Here is a 25,892-nt window from a genome sequence, read left to right as displayed (position 1 = left end):
CGAGCAAAGAAAGGGGAGGTCTAAAATAAACTTCTCCTCATTGGTCTCATGAGCCCAAAGGATACTGTTCCAGAATTTTTGTGGTTTGTTCAGATGCAATTTTGCAAACCAAAGTTGTGCTTCCATATTCTTTTTGGAGAGGAGGGGCTTTTTTCTAGACACCCTTCCATGAAAGCCATAGTGATTCAGTCTTTTTCTGATTGTGCTGCCATGAACATAAACTTTTAATGCGCTTACAGAGGCCTGATGGTCACACTGTAGCTCATAATGTGCAGGTTCCCCCCTCCCCCATTATACAGTGGTGCTTGAAAGTTTGTGAACCCTTTAGAATTTTCTATATTTCTGCATAAATATGACCTAAAACATCATCAGATTTTTCACACAAGTCCTGAAAGTAAGAGAACACAGTTAAACAAATGAGACAAAAATATTATACTTGGTCATTTATTTATTGAGAAAAATGATCCAATATTACATATCTGTGAGTGGCAAAAGTATGTGAACCTCTAGGATTAGCAGTTAATTTGAAGGTGAAATTAGAGTCAGGTGTTTTCAATCAATGGGGTGACAATCAGGTGTGAGTGGGCACCCTGTTTTATTTAAAGAACAGGGATCTATCAAAGTCTGATCTTCACAACACATGTTTGTGGAAGCGCATCATGGCACGAACAAAGAAGATTTCTGAGGACCTCAGAAAAAGTGTTGTTGATGCTCATCAGGCTGGAAAAGGTTACAAAACCATCTCTAAAGAGTTGGGACTCCACCAATCCAGTCAGACAGATTGTGTACAAATGGAGGAAATTCAAGACCATTGTTACCCTCCCCAGGAGTGGTCGACCAACAAAGATCACTCCAAGAGCAAGGCATGTAATAGTCAGCGAGGTCACAAAGGATCCCAGGGTAACTTCTAAGCAACTGAAGGCCTCTCTCACATTGGATAATGTTCATGAGTCCACCATCAGGAGAACACTGAACAACAATAGTGTGCATGGCAGGGTTGCAAGGTGAAAGCCACTGCTCTCCAAAAAGAACATTGCTGCTCATCTGCAGTTTGCTAAAGATCACGTGGACAAGCCAGAAGGCTATTGGAAAAATGTTTTGTGGATGGATGAGACCAAAATAGAACTTTTTGGTTTAAATGAGAAGCGTTTATGTTTGGAGAAAGGAAAACACCGCATTCCAGCATAAGAACCTTATCTCATCTGTGAAACATTGTGGTGGTAGTATCATGGTTTGGGCCTGTTTTGTTGCATCTGGGCCAGGACGGCTTGCCATCACTGATGGAACAATAAATTCTGAATTATACCAGCGAATTCTAAAGGAAAATGTCAGGGCATCTGTCCATGAACTGAATCTCAAGAGAAGGTGGGTCATGCAACGATCCTAAGCACACAAGTCATTCTACCAAAGAATAAAGTTAATGTTTTGGAATGGCCAAGTCAAAGTCCTGACCTTAATCCAATCGAAATGTTGTGGAAGGACCTGAAGCGAGCAGTTCATGTGAGGAAACCCACCAACATCCCAGAGTTGAAGCTGTTCTGTACGGAGGAATGGGCTAAAATTCCTCCAAGCCGGTGTGCAGGACTGATCAACAGTTACCGCAAACGTTTAGCTGCAGTTATTGCTGCACAAGGGGGTCACACCAGATACTGAAAGCAAAGGTTCACATACTTTTGCCACTCACAGAATATGTAAAATTGGATCATTTTCTTCAATAAATAAATGACCAAGTATAATATTTTTGTCTCATTTGTTTAACTGGGTTCTCTTTATCTACTCTTAGGACTTGTGTGAAAATCTGATAATGTTTTAGGTCATATTTATGCAGAAATATAAAACATTCACAAACTTTCAAGCACCACTGTATGACCTTAAAAAGGAATACCATGTCCAAAAACTCGTGCCAATACCAAATTGGCAAAAGGTTAATGACAATGAGTCTGTCTGTATAGCTCGCCGAGCAAAGAAAGGGGAGGTCTAAATAAACTTCTCCTCATTGGTCTCATGAGCCCAAAGGATACTGTTCCAGAACTTTTGTGGTTTGTTCAGATGCAATTTTGCAAACCAAAGTTGTGGTTCCATATTCTTTTTGGAGAGGAGGGGCTTTTTTCTAGACACCCTTCCATGAAAGCCATAGTGATTCAGTCTTTTTCTGATTGTGCTGCCATGAACATAAACTTTTAATGCGCTTACAGAGGCCTGATGGTCACAATGTAGCTCATAATGTGCAGGGGTTTTTTTTTTCCATAATGTATCTCTGCATTAATTGGTCTGAACTTGGACTGAATTTTCTGGGATGCCCGCTCCTGGGAAGGGAACTATCGCAAAGGTTCTCCATTTGTAAATAATCCTTATAACTGTAGCACAGTGAAATTCAAATTGCTTGGAGATGGCCTTATAACCCTTAATAGAATAATAAGCACAATAATTGCTTCTCTAAGGTCATGATGTATGATGTACTTTCTTCTTAGCATGATGCAGACACACCTGAATGCTCCAGAACACCAATCTGCCAAAAGTTCTGCTTTTACAGATGTAGTCACACTCCTTGGTGATTAATTATTCTTACGCATTTCATTAGTAACACCTGCCTGCTAATTACTCTCAATGATTGCAGAAGTAGGAAGGGTGTACTTATTTCTTCCCACCTGTTCTCTGAATGTTGGTTTATATTTTGTGAAAAAATTACTACATATTGATATCTGTTGTGTTTTTTTGTTGTTACCTGAGGTTATTTGTTTGTTTAAAGAAGATGCTGAGGACCACACATTTGTTATTTAGACCCTGAGAAATAAAAATACAGAATTGGCGGAGGGCGTACTTTCTTTTTCCCATGCCTGCATGTATTCATTCCAAAAGAACACTGTGTGTTTGAAGTCAGAGATTTATTTGACATTTTCTATGCAAATACTGCTATTGTGCCCACGCAAAACTAAGTTTCTTATGATTGCTCCAGCTGAATAATCTGACCTTTTAGCTATGCATCCCACAAAAAAAAAGAAAGAAAGAAAAGGCTCTGCTGTGGTTGGAAACTTGGAGAAATTTGTTTCTGCAGCTTTTACGGGCATAACACATCATGCATGGGCTTTTTCACTTTAACACATTAATAGTCTAGGTTTCCTGGTTAACATTCATGAGTGCATCTACTGTTCACACTAAAAATGGATTTTAGTGCAGGTATACAACAATCCAAGCAAAGTGATTTGGAAAACACTGCTGCAAATTAACCTGGTAATAGCTCTCAACACAGTGAGTTTAAGATACTAACATGGTGAACACTCAGCAAGTTCATCGTGGAGAGATTTGACTACGGCCAAGCAGGAAACAACCTGTGCAGTTACACAGATTACTCTTTAAATTCAGGTAAATCATAATTCTGCATGGTATTCTGACATTACGTTACATTAGAAGCATTTAGCAGATGCCCTTATCCAGAGCGACGTACAATGTAGCAGCCTGAGGAGCAGATGGGGCTTTGGTGCCTTGCTCAAGGGTACTTCAGCCATTCCTGCTGGTCCAGGGAATCGAACCAGCAACCTTTTGGTCCCAAAGCTGCTTCTCTAACCCTTAGGCCATGTAGACTGGTACCAAAATTCAAAAAAGTGCTTATTTAAGGAGTTAAAGGCATTTTTGAGACAAAGTCGGCAAACAGTCTTATTTTGTCAATTTGGGTGTGCCGAATTCAAATCTGCAATATGCCGAGCTCTATCTGACCTTTTATGGAATAACCTCCCCGCCCATATTAAGTCTCATTCCAACAAATTTAGTTTTAAAAAGGAAGTAAAAAAGCATCTAGTCACTTGTCTACACAATCAAGGATCAAATCCTTTCCTCTATACATAGTATTTTAAATTTTTTTTTTTCATATCTACGATTGCGACTTTATGGTGTTTAACCTGTAAAATAATTACTATGTATTAAGATTTTCGTTTTATTATAATTATTATTACTTTTTTTTTATTTTTCATACATACTCAGTATTAATTAACTTAATATGTATATGTGATAATTATATGTGATTAATGTATAATTAGTATTTACCCGCCATCATGTCATCACTCATATGGACCGCAATGGAAATAAGTTTTAAACTTTCTTGCGTTATCCATGTACAACTAGTGTATATTTTTCATATTGTATTTATTATATTATGTATATACATTGGTTTACTAAACAAACAAACAAAGACCTCTGTTGACCTCTAGAGGTCATTGAACTTTGGGCCTGTAAACGTCTCAGCTGAACCCAGTTTCTCAGCTTTCTAAGGAATGAAATGTACTAAAATGATTAATGAAGTTAGCAAATGGCCTTGTTTGTTAAATGTTTGGGTGCTGAATTCATTTTTCATTTGTAAAACGACATATGACCTCTGATAACCTCAAGGTCATTAAACTTGGCCTATAGGCCTATGCATTTAACAGCATTTTTAAACTGACTTTACTCCCCCACAAAGAATATGAACAGACAAAAAACAAATAGAAAGGAACAAATACAACATTAAATGCCAGTCCATGTACATGTGACTTACTTTTCACAATGAGAATGCCTAGGCGATCACCTTACATAACATTGCATTACATTTAGTGGTTATTGTTTATACAAAGCTACTGAAAAAAGGACAGATTCAGCAGCATATAAAATGTGGGGGCATACAGGGTATACAGGTTAATCAGGGTTAGTATATATGAGAGTTTTTTTCTTTGTTGTTTGTTTTTTGTTTTGTTTTAAACGGGGTAAAGCCTTTACAAAAAACAAACAACAAAGAAAAAAACTCTCATATATACTAACCCTGATTAACCTGTATACCCTGTATGCCCCCACATTTTGTATGCTGCTGAATCTGTCCTTTTTTCAGTAGCTTTGTACAAACAATAACCGCTAAATGTAATGCAATGTTATGTAAGGTGATCGCCTAGGCATTCTCATTGTGAAAAGTAAGTCACATGTACATGGACTGGCATTTAATGTTGTATTTGTTCCTTTCTATTTGTTTTTTGTCTGTTCATATTCTTTTTGGGGGAGTAAAGTCAGTTTAAAAATGCCGTTAAATGCATAGGCCTATAGGCCAAGTTTAATGACCTTGAGGTTATCAGAGGTCATATATCGTTTTACAAATGAAAAATGAATTCAGCACCCAAACATTTAACAAACAAGGCCATTTGCTAACTTCATTAATCATTTTAGTACATTTCATTCCTTAGAAAGCTGAGAAACTGGGTTCAGCTGAGACGTTTACAGGCCCAAAATTCAATGACCTCTAGAGGTCAACAGAGGTCAGCTAGAGCTCGGCATATTGCAGATTTGAATTCGGCACACCCAAATTGACAAAATAAGACTGTTTGCCGACTTTGTCTCAAAAATGCCTTTGGGTGTCACAATTCTGGATTTTGGTACCAGTCTAATGGCTTCTGACCCCACAAGGCGGCTGTTCAATAATCTTTACTAGTCGTCTTGGCTTTTATGTCTCTGGAAAAGTATTATGTTGCTCTAGTTCAGGGACATAACTCAGACACAAGAAGACTAAAAACAGGAACAGCTCTATATGACTATCCGGTTACTCAGTTGTTGAATCAGAACACAGTGCTGTCAGCAAAAGCGACAGCATGATAAATTCTTACAGAACTAAAAAATTACAACCCCGATTCCAAAAAAGTTGGGACAAAGTACAAATTGTAAATAAAAACGAAATGCAATGATGTGGAAGTTTCAAAATTCCATATTTTATTCAGAATAGAACATAGATGACATATCAAAGGTTTAAACTGAGAAAATGTATCATTTAAAGAGAAAAATTAGGTGATTTTAAATTTCATGACAACAACACATCTCAAAAAAGTTGGGACAAGGCCATGTTTACCACTGTGAGACATCCCCTTTTCTCTTTACAACAGTCTGTAAACGTCTGGGGACTGAGGAGACAAGTTGCTCAAGTTTAGGGATAGGAATATTAACCCATTCTTGTCTAATGTAGGATTCTAGTTGCTCAACTGTCTTAGGTCTTTTTTGTCGTATCTTCCGTTTTATGATGCGCCAAATGTTTTCTATGGGTGAAAGATCTGGACTGCAGGCTGGCCAGTTCAGTACCCGGACCCTTCTTCTACGCAGCCATGATGCTGTAATTGATGCAGTATGTGGTTTGGCATTGTCATGTTGGAAAATGCAAGGTCTTCCCTGAAAGAGACGTCGTCTGGATGGGAGCATATGTTGCTCTAGAACCTGGATATACCTTTCAGCATTGATGGTGTCTTTCCAGATGTGTAAGCTGCCCGTGCCACACGTACTAATGCAACCCCATACCATCAGAGATGCAGGCTTCTGAACTGAGCGCTGATAACAACTTGGGTCGTCCTTCTCCTCTTTAGTCCGAATGACACGGCATCCCTGAGTTCCATAAAGAACTTCAAATTTTGATTCGTCTGACCACAGAACAGTTTTCCACTTTGCCACAGTCCATTTTAAATGAGCCTTGGCCCAGAGAAGACATCTGCGCTTCTGGATCATGTTTAGATATGGCTTCTTCTTTGAACTGAGCTCATTTTGTGATTTCCAATACAGAAGCATGCCTGTATGTGATGCAGTGCCGCCTAAGGGCCCGAAGATCACGGGCACCCAGTATGGTTTTCCGGCCTTGACCCTTACGCACAGAGATTCTTCCAGATTCTCTGACTCTTTTGATGATATTATGCACTGTAGATGATGATATGTTCAAACTCTTTGCAATTTTACACTGTCGAACTCCTTTCTGATATTGCTCCACTCTTTGTCGGCGCAGAATTAGGGGGATTGGTGATCCTCTTCCCATCTTTACTTCTGAGAGCCGCTGCCACTCCAAGATGCTCTTTTTATACCCAGTCATGTTAATGACCTATTGCCAATTGACCTAATGAGTTGCAATTTGGTCCTCCGGCTGTTCCTTTTTTGTACCTTTAACTTTTCCAGCCTCTTATTGCCCCTGCCCCAACTTTTTTGAGATGTGTTGCTGTCATGAAATTTCAAATGAGCCAATATTTGGCATTAAATTTCAAAATGTCTCACTTTCGACATTTGATATGTTGTCTATGTTCTATTGTGAATACAATATCAGTTTTTAAGATTTGTAAATTATTGCATTCCATTTTTATTTACAATTTGTACTTTGTCCCAACTTTTTTGGAATCGGGGTTGTATAACCATCTAACAATTACAGATGTCCAACTGAAATTCAATGCCAAATCTCAGAGTCTTTCTTTCTGCTTACCTGCTTGAAGGTCTGACATAACTGCCTTCCTCATTCTGTTCAAAAAGATCTTGCAACGGTAAATGACTGAATTTACAGATTGATCTTCTGCTACTGAAACAACAAAGAGAATGGCTTGGTGATTTAATGGTTTATTTGAATAATTTGATATTCATTTCACTCACAGGTATTAGCTTTGTCAATTCTCTTCCATTTTCAAGCCAGTTAGTCTAATCTGGGCCATATTTACCAAATTATAGCGTTTCCCTTCTGGTATTCTTTTCTGTTTCTCCTCAAGTCAGTGATGTGTCTAGAACCACTGAAACGCCGACCTAAAAATAACCTAAAACTAAAAGGTTTAAATCCCTTTCACAGTTACATTCATTGTATATACGCCACTATAAAACATCAGGGAATATTTTTGTCACGTGACCGTGTAAGAGTTTACTTTATTTAGATCTTAAATTAATAAATAAATATTCAACTTGGCAAATTTGGCCCAATGTGTTATTAAAAAAAAAAAAGCACTGGCAGTCCAAGTAATACAATCATGTTACTTTCAGCTGCTCAAAATAATCCCAATCAGTGTTTTCCATAAACAAAATTAATCAACGTTAATTTATTACAGAGATTAGTGTCAGAACTCTGTTTGCTATATTTTTCATTTAATCTATTTTTCTGTGATTTATTGATTTTTCTGTGGCTTTGCTTTATATACAGGAATAAACATCTACATTGCGCCCCCAAAGTTTTCAACTACAAAATGTGTATTCCACACAGAGTCCAAAATCAATCATTCGCATCTATCCGCCATCTTCTATCCTGAATATCCAGGTTGCAAATCAGCAAAACAAAATGGTTAACAACAATAAACTAAGATGATTACGTAATCATCCCACCATTTTCCATCTCACCTCCAATATAACAGCAAAGAATGCTAAAGAATTTTTTTTTTACCTCCGCTAGCTTTGTTGTAGGAGGTTATGTTTTTGCCTCTATTTTTGTTTGTTTGTCTGTTCCCAAAACGTAGTGAACGGATTTTGATGAAGTTTTGGGGAAAGGTGAGCCACGGATAAAGGAACAACTGGCCAGATTTTGATGCAAATCTGCCAGATATGTATGTGGATACAGGATTTTTTTGGCTGTTCCAAATGTAACTCAAAAAGTAGTGAACGGATTTTGATGAAATTTGGTGTACAACTTTAGTATTATCCTAGGTTCAAGTGATTTGATTTTGATGTTGATAATATGTAACTTGGCAGAGGTACGCACGCTACCGAGTGCCCTTCTAGTTTTAGAAAATGTAGAGCCCAATGTTTAGCAAGGCGACATGAAGAGAAAGCTTAAAACACTTTTTTTCTGCCTCAAAGGATGTAAACAGTCTGATGCAGATAGTTTACAAATCTTTAGGTACTTTAAGTGCATCAAAACCTGCACTGTGAATAACCTAAAAAAATAAAAATAAAAAAAAGACGCAGCCATTACTGCTTATTGATACTGCTTATCAGGGCTTCCACTGATGAAAGTAAGGATTTAAAGCCAAATATAAAATCCACATTAAAGCACCATGTTTCTAATGAGAGGAAAAGGAAAAAGGTGCTACTTTTCAACCTTTATATGCTCCCACTTGGGCAAATTATCAATAAAAATTCAATTTTGTATCACTGCTATGCAGATGACACCCAAATTTATTTTGCTTTATCACCTAATGATTATGCCCCCCTTGAATGTCTCTACCAGTGTATCGATCAAATCAATAGCTGGATGTCACAAAATTTTCTTCAGCTGAACACAGATAAAACAGAAGTAATTCTATTTGGAAAAAAAGATGAAAGACTCAGGATTACCACTATTCTTGACACAAAGGGGATTAAAACTAAAGAAATGGTTAAAAATCTTGGTGTTTTCATTGACAGCGAGCTAAACTTTGACAGTCACATGAAAGCAATCACTAAAACGGCATTTTATCACCTAAAAAACATTTCCAAACTAAGAGGACTTATGTCAAAAAATGATCTGGAAAAACTTATACATGCCTTCATCTCTAGTAGGGTTGATTACTGCAATGGCCTTTTCACAGGCCTGCCAAAAAAGACCATCAAACGACTTCAGCTGGTTCAAAATGCAGCGGCGAGGGTTCTCACACGAACAAAAAGAACAGAGCACATTACTCCAATTCTAAGGTCCCTTCACTGGCTTCCAGTAAGCTACAGAATTGACTTTAAAGCATTGCTGCTGGTATACAAATCTCTAAATGGTACAGGGCCCAATTACCTCTCTGATATGTTGCAGCGGCCTAACCCAATCAGATCTACCAGATCAAAACAGAAAAATTTACTATTAAAATCTGTTGTTAAAACAAAGTATGGTGAAGCAGCTTTTAGCTACTATGCAGTACAGCTATGGAACCAACTGCCAGAGGACATTAAAAATGCTCCTGCTGTTGGCAGCTTCAAATCTAGGTTAAAGACCAAGCTGTTCTCAGATGCTTTCTCATCTCATCTCATTATCTCTAGCCGCTTTATCCTTCTACAGGGTCGCAGGCAAGCTGGAGCCTATCCCAGCTGACTACGGGCGAAAGGCGGGGTACACCCTGGACAAGTCGCCAGGTCATCACAGGGCTGACACATAGACACAGACAACCATTCACACTCACATTCACACCTACGGTCAATTTAGAGTCACCAGTTAACCTAACCTGCATGTCTTTGGACTGTGGGGGAAACCGGAGCACCCGGAGGAAACCCACGCGGACACGGGGAGAACATGCAAACTCCGCACAGAAAGGCCCTCGCCGGCCCCGGGGCTCGAACCCAGGACCTTCTTGCTGTGAGGCGACAGCGCTAACCACTACACCACCGTGCCGCCCAGATGCTTTCTGTTAAATAATTAATATTGTCTTCTTTACATTTTTTATAATCTTTACTTTCTCTGCATGTTTTAAATTTACTTTAACTTTATTCTATTTTATTCTTTATTCAGTTCTGCTGGTTTCTTTTTTCTCCTCCTATTTGAACTACTACTTCATTTTATTATTTTATTTCTACTATTGTTTAATTCTTATTATTTTCTTTTAATTCTTTTAATTAATTGTTTTAGAATAAAAATAGGCGGCACGGTGGCGTAGTGGTTAGCGCTGTCGCCTCACAGCAAGAAGGTCCTGGGTTCGAGCCCCGTGGCCGGCGAGGGCTTTTCTGTGTGGAATTTGCATGTTCTCCCCGTATCCGCGTGGGTTTCCTCCGGGTGCTCCGGTTTCCCCCACAGTCCAAAGACATGCAGGTTAGGTTAACTGGTGACTCTAAATTGACCGTAGGTGTGAATGTGAGTGTGAATGGTTGTCTGTGTCTATGTGTCAGCCCTGTGATGACCTGGCGACTTGTCCAGGGTGTACCCTGCCTTTCGCCCGTAGTCAGCTGGGATAGGCTCCAGCTTGCCTGCGACCCTGTAGAAGGATAAAGCGGCTAGAGATAATGAGATGAGATGAGATGAGAATAAAAATAAAATTATTTTATGTAATTTTATTTCTCTATTGTTTACTGTTTTTGTTTTTACTTCTGTAAAGCACATTGAACTGCTATTGTGTATGAAATGTGCTATATAAATAAACTTGCCTTGCCTAAAAATGCTGACAGGAACAAAAACCTGAAATACTACCATTTGTTAATAACTGTAAAGCTCTTTAATCTTGTACATTCAGTGTTTTGAAATACTCACCTACAGCTTATTCATTCAACAAAAAATTATCAGATAATAGAGACATTTTACATGCTTATGAAAAGGCAGACCACTGACCAGCAATCTTGACTACAAGTGAGGATTATTCGAATGAATGATGTTATAACCGAATGTTTATTCTAAAGCAAATGCTTTGGTCAGTGTTTTAGATTATAAAAGTATCCTAACCTTTCACATTAATGTTTCCTAGATGACATTTACTAAATTGTGAGATTTCGGTGAATAGCCCAAAAGGGCGGCACAGTGATGTAGTGGTTGGCAGAGTCACCTCACAGCAAGAAGGTTCTGGGTTCGAGCCCAGTGGCTGACGGGGACCTTTCTGTGTGGAGTTTGCATGTTCTCCCCATGTCTATGTGGGTTTCCTCCCACAGTAGGCTAACTGGCTACTCTAACTTGTCCACAGATGTGAACGTGTGTGAATGGTTGTTTCCCAAGCCCAGAAATGGGAGGTTTGTGGCAGGAAGAGCATCCAGCATCAAACTGTGCTCCAATTAATATGACATGTGGATCAATAAGGTCCACATGGACCCCGACATTACAACAGTGCTGGACAAGGAGGAAATGGACGGATCCAGCCCAATAATTTGACAAATACACATTTGCAGAAATATTTTCATTAATTTTACCAGATCGCTATGGATTTTCACAGGGGTGCAGAGCACGCTCAGCCCTTTCTGAAGAGGGTAGCCACGGCCTGCTATGACCGCGGCTCGGCCTGCTATTCGGCCCCGAAGCCCTGCGCAAGCAGGGCTCGTTGAAAACTTTAATATGAGCCCTGGCTCCAGCCGCGCAAGCATGCAGGAATTTAAAAAATCATAACTTGGCCACCGAAAGTCCTAGCCCCGCCAAACTTTACAGGCACCTCCCTCTCCCCGAGTCCTTTCAAAACAGCTCAGACTCAGCCTGCTATGACTGCGGCTTGGCTTGTTATTCGCCCTCAAATCCCCCATGTGAGCCGTGTACGTAGGCAGGGATTTAAAAATTCCTAACTCGGCCACCGAAAGTCCTAGCACCGCAAAACTTTACAGGCACCTCCCTCTCATCGAGACCTTTCAAAACAACCCAGACACAGCCTGCTACAGCTGCAGCTCGGCCTGTTATTTGCTGTGAATTTCAAATTTCGACCTCTTTCTGGAGCATTTTACTGATTTGATCTAGATTCTTTGTCTCAGGTCATGCTATACAAAGCATCGTGAGAATACAGGTAATTACGGTAGGTCAGGTAAGCATCACTGCTTACCATAGGTGGTCGGATCCTGAACCATTGGTCTGCTGGTTGAGCGTGGCTATAGCCCATGTAGCTGGCTAGCGGTAAAGTAAACAAACACTCCGTGACGGATCCCTTACAAAAAAGAAGTTTATTGAAGTGTGCTTCTAGTATACTTCTTTTAAACTAAAAATAAGAGACTATGCTTTCAGTTTACATTTTATTTACTTATCAGAGATATACTTAATAAAGTTATACATAAGTATACTTGGCTTATACTGAAAAGTATATAGAAAAGTCTAAGTATATTAAGCTTGTATTTAAACTTTTGATCAAGACGTACTTAACAAAAGTGTAATAAAGTATTAAAATATTTGTGCCTTATGTTTAAGTGGAGGGCGGCACGGTGGTGTAGTGGTTAGCGCTGTCGCCTCACAGCAAGAAGGTCCGGGTTCGAGCCCCGTGGCCGGTGAGGGCCCTTCTGTGTGGAGTTTGCATGTTCTCCCCGTATCTGCGTGGGTTTCCTCCGGGTGCTCCGGTTTCCCCCACAGTCCAAAGACATGCAGGTTAGGTTAACTGGTGGCTCTAAATTGACCGTAGGTGTGAATGTGAGTGTGAATGGTTGTCTGTGTCTATGTGTCAGCCCTGTGATGACCTGGCGACTTGTCCAGGGTGTACCCCGCCTCTCGCCCGTAGTCAGCTGGGACAGGCTCCAGCTTGCCTGCGACCCTGTAGAACAGGATAAAGCGGCTAGAGATAATGAGATGAGATGAATGAGATGTTTAAGTGGACTTGCCCTGTAGTTGTGCTTATCCTTTTGATAGTAGTCTCTAAAATGCTTCTTTTTCACACATATTGGCTTCTTTGTGATATACGGCAGCATGTTTTAAATCCAGTCTTTTAAACCTACATGTGCCATAAGTTTGTGGTCAGCTCAAAACACTTAAGTTGTCTACTGGTAGTGTGCATGAGTTAGGTAAGGGTTAGGACTAAAAAACTAATAGTATACCTAGAAGGGTAATTGCAGTATACTTCAAAACTAAAAAGTGGACTAGATGTATATAACCAGTAACTAATAGTATATTTCCAGTTTATAAACTAAAAAGTGGACTCGAAGTGTGTAACGAGTAAACCAATGGTATATTTCCAGTATACTACAAAGTATACTTTAGTAAACTAAAAAGTGTGCTAGAAGTATAAAACAAGTAAGCTCATAGTATATTTCCAGTATACTACGAAGTATGCTTTTGTAAACTAAAGAGTGGACTACAAGTATAGAACTAGTAAACTATTAGTATGCAAGTTTACTTGTGGTATACTTGCAGTACAAAACAAAAAATACCGGTTGTGTACTCAGAGATTACGTCTCTTAGACTTAAAGTATACTGTTTATAAACTAAAAGTGGGCCAATTTAGTCCCAAGAAGTATTAGATTAGTTTACTTACAAGTATACTGTAAGTGCATTGATATCAGTATACCTGGTGCACAAAAGTATACTTAAGGAAATATACTTTAACTTTACTTAAGTATACTTAATAAAATGAACTTGAAGTATACTTCTTTTTGATAAGGGATGCCAACTGGTGCACATATATTCCTGACCAATGCACGTGCATCGGTCTGGATCCGTCCCTGGGAAGAAGAGGTGAGAGTTGTTTAAAACGCCTAAGAGTTGTTTAAAAAGTCAGATTTTCTGTGTTATGCAGCAAACAGAAATGAATTCAGTGGCACACCATTTATAAAGAAGTCTAAAATCCTAAGAGGGATCCAGGAGTATTTGAGACTTTAATGAATAACAAAACCATAAAAATGACATCTTCATTGATCATTTAAATGCTTATCTATATTTGCGAATAAACATGCATAACTTTGAGGCACAGTGCTGCATATCAGCCAAGAATGAAAACTGTAATGTTTTATACAGTTAGGACCATAAATATTTGGACAGAAACAACATTTTTCTAATTTTGGTTCTGTACATTACCACAATGAATTGTGAACAAAACAATTCAGATGCAGTTGAAGTTCAGACTTTCAGCTTTAATTCAGTGGGTTGAACAAAATGATTGCATAAAAATGTGAGGAACTAAAGCATTTTTTAAACACAATCCCTTCATTTCAGGGGCTCAAAAGTAATTGGACAAATTAAATAATTGTAAATAAAATGTTCATTTCTAATGCTTGGTTGAAAACCCTTTGTTGGCAATGACTGCCTGAAGTCTTGAACTCATGGACATCACCAGACGCTGTGTTTCCTCCTTTTTAATGCTCTGCCAGGCCTTTACTGCAGCGGTTTTCAGTTGCTGTCTGTCTGTGGGCCTTTCTGTCTGAAGTTTAGTCTTTAACAAGTGAAATGCATGCTCAATTGGGTTGAGATCAGGTGACTGACTTGGCCATTCAAGAATATTCCACTTCTTTGCTTTAATAAACTCCTGGGTTGCTTTGGCTTTATGTTTTGGGTCATTGTCCATCTGTATTATGAAACGCCAACCAATCAGTTTGGCTGCATTTGGCTGGATTTGAGCACACAGTATGTCTCTGAATACCTCAGAATTCATCCGGTTGCTTCTGTCCTGTGTCACATCATCAATAAACACTAGTGACCCAGTGCCACTGGCAGCCATGCATGCCCAAGCCATCACACTGCCTCCGCCGAGTTTTACAGATGATGTGGTATGCTTTGGATCATGAGCTGTACCACACCTTTGCCATACTTTTTTCTTTCCATCATTCTGGTAGAGGTTGATCTTGGTTTCATCTGTCCAAAGAATGTTCTTCCAGAACTGTGCTGGCTTTTTTAGATGTTTTTTAGCAAAGTCCAATCTAGCCTTTTTATTCTTGAGGCTTATGAGTGGCTTGCACCATGCAGTGAACCCTCTGTATTTACTTTCATGCAGTCTTCTCTTTATGGTAGATTTGGATATTGATACGCCTACCTCCTGGAGAGTGTTGTTCACTTGGTTGGCTGTTGTGAAGGGGTTTCTCTTCACCATGGAGATTATTCTGCGATCATCCACCACTGTTGTCTTCTGTGGGCGTCCAGGTCTTTTTGCATTGATGAGTTTACCAGTGCTTTCTTTCTTTCTCAGGATGTACCAAACTGTAGATTTTGCCACTCCTAATATTGTAGCAATTTCTCGGATGGGTTTTTTCTGTTTCCGCAGCTTAAGGATGGCTTGTTTCACCTGCATGGAGAGCTCCTTTGACCGCATGTTTTCTTCACAGCAAAATCTTCCAGATGCAAGCACCACACCTCAAATCAACTCCAGGCCTTTTATCTGCTTAATTGAGAATGGCATAATGAAGGAATTACCCGCACCTGCCCATGAAATAGCCTTTGAGTCAATTGTCCAATTACTTTTGGTCCCTTTAAAAACAGGGTGGCACGTGTTAAGGAGCTGAAACTCCTAAACCCTTCATCCAATTTTAATGTGGATACCCTCAAATGAAAGCTGAAAGTCTGGACTTCATGTCCATGTCCATTATATAACGATAATTTGAATATGTTTCAGTAAACAGGTAAAAAAAACAAAATTTGTGTCAGTGTCCAAATATATATGGACCTAACTGTACCTGAGTATTAATTTGTACTGAAGTCACATCAGCACCCTTGAGCAGCAATTATGTTCAAAAGCGCTACATCTAAAAACATTCCTGGTGTAATATCTATTTAAATACTCCAAGCACATTTGGCTCAGTATAAGCTTCAGATGATGTGTCCCCCACAGTATTTGTCCCACACCTGAGCAGCTTCATGATATTTGTTTTGCACTGGTGTGAGACTTAGACTGTAAGGGACAGAATGGTTTGGCCTTGAAGTTAAACTTCTGTTTTCTACCATGTAATCATGTCCATATTATTTTTTTATACAGAGTACGAACCCATGGAACCCTAAAGCATTATGTCAGTTCGAGACAGAACTATAAATGTCCATTTTTTTTCTCCAGTCTCCTCAGTGCTGATGTTGTAGCAGCAGGCATGTGTCTGATCCAGCTGTGGATTGCTCTCCAGCAGCCTGCCTCACACTGCTATCCACACTAATCCAATCCCCTCAGTACACCAGAGCTTCTGTGGGTTTGCAAAGATGTAAAGCTAAGTTTCCAGCTGTGCTGTATGGAGGAAAAGGGAGCTTAAGACATTACCATCGGGAAAGGAACAAGGACTCCAGAGAACACCAGTTTATGTTAACCCCTCAAACGCATTCCTTACTCTCTGACTATACATCTGTCCTATTATCTTTACTGTTTAGACTGAATTATTCATATTAGTTATGGAACGTGAATAACTGAGCAATGATTTTAAAGGATTAATATAGATTTATTTTTTCGCTGTCTGGTTTCCATCAAATCCTGCACTCTGACTGGCTGGCGAGCGGGTCTGTATCCTACGATACGGACCCCAGTTACGGACCCCGGTTATGGACCTCTGGCGACTCGCTCGCTCACAACAACAAACGTAGCATTTTTTGTCAATATTTATCTTTTTTTTATAAGATTTATTTATTTTTATTTTTTTAATTTATTTATTTTAAGGATAACCCCTTGAGATGTGGCATCTCATTTTCAAGGGGGTCCTAATGACAATACCAAAAAAGAAAAACAGGACTTAAATACACACATTAAACATATACACAATAGACATATACACAAACACACTCACACACTTACCAACGTTGCTCTTCAAACTACCCCACTACCCCCACCCAGCATACCGTACTACAATAATGTCATTTATATACGGTATCATACAGTATCAGCACAACTAATCCAAGAAAGAGAGGAAAAACAAAAACAAACAAACAAAAAACATTCAGAAACAGGAGCAGGATGTTTGAAAATGAGTGATTAAAGATGATCTGAAAATATGAAAGGAAGAAATGGACCTGAGCGCTGAAGGAAGACTGTTCCAGTCTGATGGTGCTTTAAACTTAAATGCACGACGACCAATTTCTTTGCGAATTCTAGGTGTAACTAAAAACAAATGGTCAATATGCCGTAAACTGTAATGAGAGCTTAGAGGAGTTAATAACTGTTTATAAGATTATCAAAAATCTTATAAATTTTTGCCAGCATTTCTCAGGAGAATAGCATTAATTTTACATCATGGATAGTGATAACGACAGTCTTCACAGCGAAAGCGAGTTTTACTACCCTGAGGAAGAAGAAATAAAAGAAAACATTTCAGGAGAAAGCTAAAAACCTGTAACTGTTGCTAACGCCGAGCAAAAAACATGGCTGAATCCTGAATGACTCAATTTGGTATAAATAGAGGACTACACAGGCGGCAAAATGTAGTTTTTTTTCCTGCCATGGAAGTGCACTTGTATACCGAGGAGGAAGCCATTTGCATTACAGCCGTGAATGAGGATTCAAAATGGCGGCTCGGCTGGGTTTTCCCTTTCGGGCGCTCTCGTTTTCTGTTAGAACTTGGTAAAGAAAAAAATATATTATTTACCAGCTTAAGGTCGGTCCGTATGGTGAAATACCGTGACCTCGGCATTGAATACTGACCTCGGCCCAGAGGGCCTCGCTCAGTACTTTCAAGACCTCAGTCATGGTATTTCACGATACGGACCTCCCAGACGGTAAATATATATATATATATTAGTCACTGCCTAAAAGCAGCGCTCCTGATGAGTGTATGAGCAAAATATTTGCAAGGGCACAAAATCAACCTGAATATAATAATAATAATAATAATAATAATAATAATAATAAGGCATATGAATCACTGAATTGTGTAGTATAGTGTATTTCACTTCAATAAATTACTGCATTGTTTTGTAACAGTGAGATCAATAGAGAGATCCACATTGCAGTTCCATCCAGCCATCCATCCATTATCCGTAACCGCTTATCCTGTGCAGGGTCGCGGACAAGCTGGAGCCTATCCCAGCTGACTATGGGCGAGAGGCGGGGTACACCCTGGACAAGTCGCCAGGTCATCGCAGGGCTGACACATTGAGACACACAACCATTCACACTCACATTCACACCTACGGTCAATTTAGAGCCACCAAATTAGCCTAACCTGCATGTCTTTGGACTGTGGGGGAAACCGGAGCACCCGGAGGAAACCCACGCAGACACGGGGAGAACATGCAAACTCCACACAGAAAGGCCCCCGTTGGCCGCTGGGCTCGAACCCAGAACCTTCTTGCTGTGAGGCGACAGTGCTAACCACTACACCACAGTGCTGCCCACATCACAGTTATGAATACATATTTATTCCTTCCTTTGACACCGCATGCCATGTTCCAGAAACACCACCACGACATTTATTATGGTGTGACTCTGCTGGGTGCCTGGTGGACAGCAGTGAACCAGCGCTTTCACTTTACATCATTACTATATAATTAAGATTGAATATTATCAGACATAAGAACTAATCGATATCAATTCACAGTAGGTTTAGATGATGTAAAACTAAGGAAAGGTGCTCATAATTGCTATTAAACTATGCATTACATTGCAGGCATTTAGTAGACACTCTTATCCAGAGCGACATACAACAGGACCCTGTATTACCCACAGAAGTGGGCAGCTAAGGGAGCAGTTGAGGCTTAGGTGCCTTGCTCATGGGTACTTCAGCCATTCCTACTGGTCCAGCGAATCAAACTGGAAACCTTTTGGTCCAAAAGGTGCTTCTTTAACCTTTAGGCCATAGTTTCCCTGTACTATACAATAATTATGTTTACATGAGTGTGCAGAATAAGAAACCATTCAGGTAAAAAATAAATAAATAAATAAAATAAAGCATACAATGCAAAGATATGTTGCCCACTATGAAAAAAAAAAACCTTTTTTCCATAAAATGTGTTAGTAAATAATCCATCCATTATCTGTAGCCACTTATCCTGTGCAGGATCGCATGCAAGCTGGAGCCTATCCCAGCTGACTACGGGCGAAAGGCGGGGTACACCCTGGACAAGTCGCCAGGTCATCACAGTGCTGACACATAGACACAGACAACCATTCACACTCACATTCACACCTACGGTCAATTTAGAGTCACCAGTTAACCTAACCTGCATGTCTTTGGACTGTGGGGGAAACCGGAGCACCCGGAGGAAACCCACGCGGACACGGGGAGAACATGCAAACTCCACACAGAAAGGCCCTCACCGGCCACGGGGCTCGAACCCAGAAGCTTCTTGCTGTGAGGCAACAGTGCTAACCACTACACCACCGTGCCGCCCTAGTAAATAACCCCACATTATTTTTTTAAAAAGCAAATTAAAAATAAGCACTGGATAAAAACCATGTAAACAAGAAGACATGGCCATCACTATCTCCCGCCACAAGCGTCTTAGAAAGACCTCTTAACACTTACGCCCTTATAAGCCCATGATGTTGTAAGTGCTATGACACCTTCATAAAACGCTACCTAGCTTTTTGCAGTAGCATGAGCACGCAAAGTTTCATTGATGTAGATTATGTAGTTTCTGAGAAAACTTGTCCAGATTGAAATGGACGGACGGACTCCATTCCTATATCCTCCTGCACGCTTCGTGGCGGGGGATAATAAATATATAAATTCCCTTGCCTGGTGGTCAAGTGTTTATGAGATACGTTGCCTTTCACTTGAGCGGCACGGTGGTGTGGTGGTTAGCGCTGTCGCCTCACAGCAAGAAGGTTCTGGGTTCGAGCCCAGTGGCCGACGGGGGCCTTTCTGTGCGGAGTTTGCATGTTCTCCCTGTGTCTGCATGGGTTTCCTCCGGGTGCTCCGGTTCCCCCCACAGTCCAAAGACATGCAGGTTAGGCTAAATGGTGACTCTAAATTGACCGTAGGTGTGAATGTGAGTGTGAATGGTTGTCTGTGTCTATGTGTCAGCCCTGTGATGACCTGGCGACTTGTCCAGGGTGTACCCCGCCTTTCGCCCATAGTCAGCTGGGATAGGCTCCAGCTTGCCTGCGACCCTGCACATAATAAGCGGTTACAAATAATGGATGGATGCCTTTCACTTATGATCTGGTTCCCTGTGGTGGTACACGTCTATCGTTCGTATGGACGTTGAACAGTCACAAAAGTCATCAAAAATCAGGTCGATGCTTTATCATATTCTCTTAAGTATGGAGCTTTGCTCCGCTACCAACCAACAACTTACTTCAGTGTACCTCTCAGGGGAAAAACCATCAACAGTTTTGCAATAATGCACCATGAATTTCAAACAAGATCTTCGAATTAGCATTAACATTTTTATCAGTGTATTACTCGGGTTAATTTCAATCAGACTGCTTTTCCTGACGGCTCAAAATCCAAAAGATATTAGTGGGTCTTCATAGTCATTGCTCTTCTTAAGCAAATGTATGCAATATTGTGGAGAATGTAACTCTAAAGGGCTTTATTTCATCAATCACTAAGGACATTTGTGGGAGAAGAAAGGAATTCAGAACTTTTAGCATTCCACAAATATTTTGCTCGCAGCACAGGACACTTTACCCACTCTACTGAGAAAAAAAGCCCATCAGAAGAAACAGTCTGATACAATGAAAGAAAACGGCATGCAGCAGATCTGTAAGAGTGTATTAGATGATCTACAGATGTGTAGGAATGTATGGCGATGTGCCTGTACGTTACTCCAGCTCACCTCCCAGCAGTTTGGATTGGCAGTTGACAAACTCTGGTTTTCTTTCTGCGCTGTAGCGCTGGCACGTGTTGTGTAGGACCTGCACAAACATGCACTTGTCCCCAGCTGAGCCGGCTACCCACTGGTCAAATGCGTTCTCAAATGTCAGGTCAAACTCTGGACAATCCTGTGACATGACAGGGACAGAGCAAGAGAGTAGGATATAAAAAGTATGATAAGAACAGGAAGATAAAAAAAGGAAGTAAACAATAATGGCACCTGAATCCAGTGGGATTGAGAAAGTTTATGAACAGCTGAGCACAAGAAGCCCGATGCCACCCACAGGGACTCTCAATGACCATGTGACTCACCTTGTTCGGGTCAATGCCATTCACCTGCCGCAGCTGGTCGAGACTCCACTGGGATCTTCTGACAAAAGAAGAAGAACCCTCAAACTGCTTCACTTTTGTGATCGAGATCTCTGTTGGCTTCTTGTTGGTCACTGAAAAGAGAGTAAAGGAAATGGGTGTTACACAGTCGCTTGCGTACTGTATGTGTGAGCAGGATGGTGGAAACTGATGTTATAAGGATAGAATATTTACTCTCCTCTCAATAGAGGCAACATGTTTAGGAAGCCATTTATTAATTTTATGTACACTACCGTTCAAAAGTTTGGGGTCACCCAGACAATTTTGTGTTTTCCATGAAAAGTCACACTTTTATTTACCACCATAAGCTGTAAAACGGATAGAAAATATAGTCAAGACATTTTTCTGGCCATTTTGAGCATTTAATCGACCCCACAATTAATGTGATGCTCCAGAAACTCAATCTGCTCAAAGGAAGGTCAGTTTTATAGCTTCTCTAAAGAGCTCAACTGTTTTCAGCTGTGCTAACATGATTGCACAAGGGTTTTCTAATCATCCATTAGCCTTCTGAGGCAATGAGCAAACACATTGTACCATTAGAACACTGGAGTGAGAGTTGCTGGAAATGGGCCTCTATACACCTATGGAGATATTGCACCAAAAAACAGACATTTGCAGCTAGAATAGTCATTTACCACATTAGCAATGTATAGAGTGCATTTCTGATTAGTTTAAAGTGATCTTCATTGAAAAGAACAGTGCTTTTCTTTCAAAAATAAGGACATTTCAAAGTGACCCCAAACTTTTGAACGGTAGTGTATTTGACACACATGGAGACTCATCTCATCTCATCATCTCTAGCCGCTTTATCCTGTCCTACAGGGTCGCAGGCAAGCTGGAGCCTATCCCAGCTGACTACGGGCGAAAGGCGGGGTACACCCTGGACAAGTCACCAGGTCATCACAGGGCTGACACATAGACACAGACAACCATTCACACTCACATTCACACCTACGGTCAATTTAGAGTCACCAGTTAACCTAACCTGCATGTCTTTGGACTGTGGGGGAAACCGGAGCACCCGGAGGAAACCCACGCGGACACGGGGAGAACATGCAAACTCCGCCCAGAAAGGCCCTCGCCGGCCACGGGGCTCGAACCCGGACCTTCTTGCTGTGAGGCGACAGCGCTAACCACTACACCACCGTGCCGCCCCACATGGAGACTAATAACCAAAATTAAAACAACTTCTAACTATGTTTAAAGTCCACTTGATCATCGTCGTGTCTTCTGACTACCTGCTGAACAATTTTATCTTCTTAAAGCGCTGTGCCAATATAAACCCACCCATAGACTTATTGGAGTCAGTGGAAATCAATGATTACAATAAAGCACTGATTATGTTTCCAATAATAAACGTCAATATTCAATGTCCAATGTCTGTTTTTATTTACGTTTTTCTGTTTCCGGTTGAGAGTACGCCGTGTGCATTTTGGCTGCCACTTATCACTGGAGCTTTTCGTTTTTCTTTTGTTTTTGATGTTTGTTTTTTTGTTTGGGTGTTTTGTCCGCCGGTTGTGGTGTAGCTCTGGACCCAGTTTGGGCGTCGGTTTCCTTCAGGCCCTGGCGCACTGTAGGCGATGCCTGTGCTCCTCGTTATGGGCTGCAGTGAGCTCGTTGCTCTTTTTAACATCAGGGTTGTCCAGCACTCTGTGCGGCGGTGCTTTTGTGCGGCATTCTGAGTGATGTCGCCCGGTGGCGTTGCGTTGGCTGTGCAGGTGGGTTGGGACATGCCACCACTCTGTGTGGGGGTGCTTCTGTGCTCGCTTTATGGATCCATGGTGCAGTGTTCCGAGTGATGTTGCCCGGCGGCAGCGCGGTAGCTGTGCAGGTGGTGTGGGATTCATCTTCATGCACCTGGTGGGACTGTGGTAGCTACGCCATTGGAATTATATCCTGACCCTCTTTTGGTGGACTCTCTTTTTTTTCCCTTTTCTCCCCCTAATTGTAAAGTGACCTTGGGTGTGAGAAAGGCGCTATATAAATTGAAAATAATAATAATAATATTAAATTATAATTAACAGTGGGGCAGCACGGTGGTGTAGTGGTTAGCGCTGTCGCCTCACAGCAAGAAGGTCCGGGTTCGAGCCCCGTGGCCGGCGAGGGCCTTTCTGTGTGGAGTTTGCATGTTCTCCCCGTGTCCGCGTGGGTTTCCTCCGGGTGCTCCGGTTTCCCCCACAGTCCAAAGACATGCAGGTTAGGTTAACTGGTGACTCTAAATTGACCGTAGGTGTGAATGTGAGTGTGAATGGTTGTCTGTGTCTATGTGTCAGCCCTGTGACGACCTGGCGACTTGTCCAGGGTGTACCCCGCCTTTCGCCCGTAGTCAGCTGGGATAGGCTCCAGCTTGCCTGCGACCCTGTAGAACAGGATAAAGCGGCTAGAGATAATGAGATGAGATGAGATAATTAACAGTTATTCCACGAAATTGAGTCATACATGAGCGCCTTGTCGTCTATGTACGATGAGATTGAGTGGAATAACTTTTATTCTATCTACATTCACTGGATTTTGAGAAACAGAGCATTTTTTTTTATTTTTAGCAAATTTGATAAACAAAAACTTTATACAAAATGCCCAACAAAATCATTTCTGCTTAGAATGTAAACAAACCGGCGAAATGACAGGAGCAATTTGTGAAAAATGCTATAATAATAATTCTTGGGGAAAAAAAAAAGATACCTTCTTACCATTAAATACTTTTATTCCATAATTTGTTGCTTTTTTTGTGTGTGTATTTTTTGGGACTTTGTTTCCGAATAGAGTTTTTAATTTCGTCCTTGGTTGGTTCAGCAACACGCTCTGCCATCTACTCACGGTATATGAGCCGATAGCCTAGCAGTAGAGTAACCAATGAGAGTGGATGATTGCTCATATCCAGTGAATGTGGATAGAATAATGGCTGATATTTTAGTTCCTTGAAATCAGGACAAATGCTGCATAATAATAGTCTGGCTAACGCGACTTCAAAGCTCTGCGAGCATTTGGTCTGGCAAAGATATTAAGCCCAACCGTTTCCCAAAGTGCGTGGTTGACCCGCCTCCCTGAAATGCCTCAGTTTGCTACTGGTCAAAGCCAGAAAAGGCTTTGACGAAGCTTAAACCAATCACATCACTCTTTCCTCTGACGTATGTGATGTGACGGGGCTAACTGGTAGATTAAACTCTTACCGAAGCCGGTCGGGAGCAAGGCGAAAACGTCCTTCCTTTCAATAAATACCTCTAGGGCTGCTCTTTGCTCCGTTTTCAATGAGAACTTGCTCCATGTTCGTAATGTTTCTAGTGAATGAAGCGCTTCCGGCATAGATTCTGTAAACAATCTATGGCTTCCGGTCGCAGTTCTACTACGTCAGTGCCTTGAACACGCCTCTACCCAGGGCCGTTGGAGATGCTCAAAGTTGATTGGCTCCCGATTTTTCGGGAACTTGGAAGAGCTGTAGATAGCTTGCCTTGCCAGACTAAGCTCGCAACAGGCCCTCGTGTTACGTCACACTTAGGATGGGTGGGCCCAGGCTCGCATAATAACTGATTTATTAATCATCACAACAGCAATGTTAGGACTAGGACTGTTTTGGCCTCTAGAGGCCGCTGTTATTTCCTTTTCATGTCGTGTTTATTTTGGCCTCTAGAGGCCGCCACTGTTCCTGTGTTTTGTGTTTGTGTTAATTGCCTAATTATCTTCACCTGTGTCCTTAATTAGTTTGTCTATTTATACCCCTGAGTTCAGTCCTCTTGTCACGGAGTCTTTGTGCTGTTATGTTTATCTCCAGTTTCCTTTGTACTGTGTTTTTTGATCTTCTTAGCTTTTGAATTTTTGCACTTTGCTTTTCTTTTGGATTATACTCTTTGGTTTTTTTTTGTCTTTTGTTTTGCCCTGTATATAGTGTATATAGTTTAAATAAACCATTTGATTCTTTTTCTAAAAAAAAAAAAAAAAAAAAGAATCAAATGGTTTATTTAAACTATATACACTATATACAGGGCAAAACAAAAGACAAAAAAAAACCAAAGAGTATAATCCAAAAGAAAAGCAAAGTGCAAAAATTCAAAAGCTAAGAAGATCAAAAAACACAGTACAAAGGAAACTGGAGATAAACATAACAGCACAAAGACTCCGTGACAAGAGGACTGAACTCAGGGGTATAAATAGACAAACTAATTAAGGACACAGGTGAAGATAATTAGGCAATTAACACAAACACAAAACACAGGAACAGTGGCGGCCTCTAGAGGCCAAAATAAACACGACATGAAAAGGAAATAACAGCGGCCTCTAGAGGCCAAAACAGTCCTAGTCCTAACAAGCAACCCCTGTAATGTTATATTAAACAAATGCAGCAACAATGTGCAAATCATTCCTATAGCAAATGCAACATAAAAACTGTAGTATCAGCATCATGATCAGTCTCAGATATTGCCAGTGATGTTCTGATAAATCTTGGCATTCACCTGATCAAACAAATACTGCACTACTGTCCGAAACAAGTCAGGCCAAATCCAGGTCAGTTTATGACTCAACTTCAGCGCTCAGCGTGTTTTAATATTGCAAGGTATCATGGAAATGGAGTCTGTAGCAACATAATTGCAGTGGTTATTTTTGCCCATTTCATGCAACCCTAACCAGTAATGTTAATTTTCCTTACGAGTCGCATCCTTCCACTTCCAGGGTGTTCAACAAGTCAAGTGAAGTTTATTTGTATAGCGCTTTTAACAATAGACATTGTCGCAAAGCAGCTT

The 25,892-nt window shown here is 40.6% G+C and overlaps 1 protein-coding gene across 3 annotated transcripts in view; it reads right to left on the bottom strand.

Moving 5' to 3' along the window:
• The window catches only part of stxbp6 (syntaxin binding protein 6 (amisyn)), a 207,864-nt gene that overhangs the window by 14,526 nt on the left and 167,446 nt on the right, over positions 1–25,892 (bottom strand). For all 3 annotated transcript variants that reach the window (XM_060934594.1, XM_060934595.1, XM_060934593.1), the window contains 2 exons: positions 21,100–21,230; positions 20,750–20,915 (listed from right to left, as the gene is read on the bottom strand). In XM_060934594.1, coding sequence (XP_060790577.1) covers positions 20,750–20,915; positions 21,100–21,230 — 297 coding nt within the window. The remainder of the gene's footprint in view (positions 1–20,749; positions 20,916–21,099; positions 21,231–25,892) is intronic.

Source organism: Neoarius graeffei, chromosome 11, assembly GCF_027579695.1.
Source record: "Neoarius graeffei isolate fNeoGra1 chromosome 11, fNeoGra1.pri, whole genome shotgun sequence".
Classification (NCBI taxonomy): domain Eukaryota; kingdom Metazoa; phylum Chordata; class Actinopteri; order Siluriformes; family Ariidae; genus Neoarius; species Neoarius graeffei.
The sequence above is the reverse complement of the archived record's forward strand: the minus strand, read 5'-3'. Positions and strand labels throughout refer to the sequence as shown.